Source organism: Urocampus carinirostris, chromosome 12 (assembly GCF_059441175.1).
Source record: "Urocampus carinirostris isolate Australia breed hairy pipefish chromosome 12, RoL_Ucar_1.0, whole genome shotgun sequence".
NCBI lineage: Eukaryota > Metazoa > Chordata > Actinopteri > Syngnathiformes > Syngnathidae > Urocampus > Urocampus carinirostris.
Genome location: NC_142360.1, coordinates 28,050,130 through 28,054,284, shown reverse-complemented (window position 1 = coordinate 28,054,284; position 4,155 = coordinate 28,050,130). Strand labels below are relative to the sequence as shown.

General features: G+C 42.7%; 1 protein-coding gene across 3 annotated transcripts in view; it reads left to right on the top strand.

Moving 5' to 3' along the window:
* Window positions 1–383: 383 nt before the first annotated feature.
* Window positions 384–4,155, top strand: part of lrrc7 (leucine rich repeat containing 7) — a 146,938-nt gene continuing 143,166 nt past the window's right edge. For all 3 annotated transcript variants that reach the window (XM_088350533.1, XM_088350532.1, XM_088350531.1), the window contains exon 1: window positions 384–845. In XM_088350533.1, coding sequence (XP_088206659.1) covers window positions 818–845 — 28 coding nt within the window. In that variant the 5' untranslated portion in view covers window positions 384–817. The remainder of the gene's footprint in view (window positions 846–4,155) is intronic.

Below are 4,155 nucleotides of genomic sequence, written 5' to 3'. Positions count from 1 at the left end.
CTCCCTTTATTTTCTCTCTCACTCTCTCTTTCTGTTTATTCCTCTCTCATTCTGTTTCTCTCTCTATTTCAATCTCCCCCCTCTTTCTTTCTTTCTCCCTTTATCCCCTCTCTCTCTCTCTCTCTCTCTCTCTCTCTCTCTCTCTCTCTCTCTCTCTCTCTCTATTTCTCTCTCACTCTCTCTTTCTGTTTACCTCTCTCTCATTCTGTTTCTCTCTCTCTTTCTTTCTTCCCCCTCTTTATTTCTTTCTCCCTTTATTTTCTCTATCTTTCTATCCCCCCCCCCCCCCTCTCTCTCTCTCTCTCTCGCTCCCTCTCTCTCCCCGGCGCGCCGCGCTCACGAGCTACAGTCTCAGACGCAAAGCATACTTTCCACGTCGCGGTTCCATCTTCCTCCATCTCCTCGCCGCCTCCTCTTCTTCCTCGCCCAAAAGACATAGATGGAGGCGAAGAGACCCTCCAGCGAGTGCGGCAGGAGGACATAAGGAAGCGTTTCGCAGGATTCGACCGTGTGCGTGGTCCGGTGCATCCCGGACGATCTTTCCACGGACGCGCATCGGGAACCGTGTCATCGATTCCTGACATGGAATCGTGAGGCTGCCATAAACGAATCGCACGGATGAGATCATCTTCGCTTTCTAGCTACGGGGGTGGTAAAGATGCGGCTAGTGGATTGGGTCAAGGTGCCCGTCTTCAAGGCAACCCAATTCCGTTTGTCTGACTGATCCTGATCCAAAACACTCGGCCATACGGACCAGGGGGCTGTTGCTCCCCCCCCCCCCCTCTTTATTTTCCTGAGAATTGGAACCGCTACCTGGATGATGGATAACTATTCTTCTTTGCAATGTAAGTGAATCCGTTTCTTGTGTACGCGAGCCGGTTTTCGTTTCTCGGTTTTTGCATGCATAGTCTGTTGCGTCTACACAAGAATTATGATTGACTTGGTGCATTAGGTATGACGCAAGACGGGAGGGCGATACCAATCGTGGAAGTTCCTTGTGTTTATCGCTCCCATGAATGTTTATGTTTGTTCACTCTTTCTGTCAACCTGTCCGTTTTTGCCGTACAAAGTACGTTTAGTATACATTTTGAGAAAATCTGTACGAAAAAAAGCAAATTTGTCAATGATGGGTACCACCCGGGAAAACACCAACTATCACCAAACGGCAAATCGATCAAGTCAAACGAGTTGGCCGCGGTAGCCTCTATCTCGGTATTGTTTTTTACATTCCAAACGAAGCGAGTTGTTTGATGCTACTGTGCGCATGCGTCTGCCGCCTGGGGATTTCCCATCATGCATCATTCCGTGGTAGTTGTGTAGTGAAAGGGGCGGCAGTAGCTCAGGAGAGAGAGAGAGAGAAAGAGAGGGAGAGGGAAGAGAGAGAGATAGAGAGAGAAAGGGAGAGAGAGTGAGGGAGAAAAAGAGAGTTAAAGGTACAGAGTGAGAGAGTGAGAGAAAGAGAGAGAGAGAGAGAGAAAGAGAGAGAGAAAACAAAGGGAGAGACAAATAAAGAGGGGGGAAGAAAGAAAGAAAGAGAGAGAAACAGAATGATAGAGAGGTAAACAGAAAGAGAGAGTGAGAGAGACATAGAGGGATAGAATTAGAGTCAATTAGAGAGAGAGCGAGAGAGAGAGAGAAAAGACAGCCAAAGATACAGAGTGAGAGAGAGAGAGAGAGAGAAAGAGAGAGAGAAAACAAAGGGAGAGACAAATAAAGAGGGGGGAAGAAAGAAAGAAAGAGAGAAAGAAACAGAATGAGAGAGAGGTAAACAGAATGAGAGAGTGAGAGAGATATAGAGGGATACAATTAGAGTCAACTAGAGAGAGCAGAGAGAGAGAGAGAGAGAGAGAAAAGAGAGCTAAAGATACAGAGTGAGAGAGAGAGAGAGAGAAAGAGAGAGATAGAAAGAAAAAGAGAGAGAAAGAGAGTGAGAGAAAACGGGGCGGCAGTAGCTCAGGAGGTAGAGCGCTCGTCTTGGGATCAAGGATCCCAGTTTGAATCCCGGCTTGTCCGTGTTACATGTCGAAGTGTCCTTGGGTAAGACACTGAACCCCTAATACCCCCAATAAGCAGGTTAGCGTCTTACATGGCTGCAATACAAGGCCGCTATTGGGAAATGTGAAGTACACTGTAAAGCGCTTTGGGAAGTCATTGACTTGAAAAGCGCTATATAAATGCAGATCATTTCATTTCACGAAAGGAAGTCCGTCTCTTTTTAGAGAACCGGCTTTTTCGGCTTAACTCATTAAAGCAATTAGGGAAAAAAAACACCGGACCGTGTGTACAGTAAGATCAAACATCTAGTTGGATCCGGCCATCTCTGTCTGTCCCTCACCCCCTCATACACCCCCCCTCCGGAGGAAAACAAAGCCTATCTTCTTAGTTCCCTTATCTCTTTGTTTTCCTTATCCTCACTGTAAAATGTGGGCCCTGGAGTGCCACGTCCAACTTCGTTGTCACAATATATCCCATGTTGTAACAATGACAATAAAGGTATATTCTATTCTATTCTATTCTATGAATGACAACGTCTAAGATCATACAAGATATAAATGGTGCTTTTATTCAACATGACATCCTCAGCCAATTGCTCCCTTAATAATTGCAATCTCCCTTATGAGGTATAATAACCCTTACAAACAATGTAAGACTGTGTAGCATAAAATCAAAGATGAGTTGTGTAAAGAAGTTTATTTTATTGACTTAATTTACAACACAAACAATCGCTCTAAGGCAGGGGTGTCAAACAGGCGGCCCGCAGGCCAGATTAGGCCCGCTGAGGGATTGAATCCGGCCCGCGCGAGAACGCTCAGAGAAGCGCAAGAGAAAAACAAGCTGCAGGTTGAAATATGTCCACTTGATGTTGCCAAAGCCAGGTGCCTCAAACAAATGCTGTACTTGTATTTTTTCTCTCTCTCTCTCTCACTCTCTCTCTTCCTCCCTTATTCTCTCACTTTCTATCTCTCTCTCTCTTGCTCCCTTTTTCACTCACTTTCTATTCCTTTCTCTTTCACTCTCTCTGTCTCTCTTTTTTGTTCCTTTGTGTCTCTATCTCTCTGTGTCTTTCTATCTTCTTTTGCTCTCTCATCCTTCTTTCATTTTCTCTCTCTTTTTTTTCTCTCTCTTTCTCCTTCACTATTTATTTCATTCTCTCCTCTTTTATCTTCTCTCTTTCTATTTTTCTTTGGATTTCATTCTTTCTCTTTCTTTCCCCCTCTCACTATTTCTCTGTTTATCTCTATTGTTTCGCACGCTCCCTCTCTCGCTCTTTTATCTCTCTCTCTCTTTTTCTCTCTTTCTTTATCCCGCCCTCTCTAATTTTCTCTCTTTCTCTTATTTGTTTCTTTTTTTCTTTCTCTCTAATCTACTAGTCCGGCCCCTGAGAGAATGTTTGTTCTATCGTGTGGCCCCCGAGTTAAAATGAGTTTGACACCCCTGCTCTAAGGTGTATTTAACCTATTTTAGGGAAGCACATTTAGGTGAAGACTGATAGATTAGCTCTTACCATAACATTGGTTTGTCATAACGCCATACCTGTCAAGTTCCAGGGCTCCATGCCCTTACAAACTGTCGTATTTTCCCATACAAAATACTAAATAATCTTACACCATACGTGTGTATGTATGTAGTTTAACGTGTTATATTGTACACGTGTTTCGTTATATCATATATATTGTGAATTAACATTTTGTTGTGAGATACTGAGTTGCTCGACATGAATGAGATTCATTATGAAAAAAGTTCAAAAATTAAGAAGCTTGGACGTTCACTTTAGAATGAAAAAACACATGCAAGTATAATTAAGTAGAATAATACATTTTTTAATTTAAATTATGAATTCATTTTCTGCATTCAATTATTGTTGGTAATATACTGTAATGGCGGCGCCCTCTGTTGGCTGCGGCTGCATCGACTCGCTACAACGGGTCAGGTGTATCGACATTTCGTTCTGTGTACACTGTTACAAAGAATGACAATACAAAGGAAATTATTATTATTATTATTATTATTAATATACTGATTAAAGGGATCACCACAAACCTGTCTTTTTTCATTTTCCCCTTTTATACTTCCTTTTTTTCTTAACTTCTTTATACAACATCATGATTTGTAATATAAAGCATCAAAGCAAGTGAGGCGATTGAGAGTTGGCTC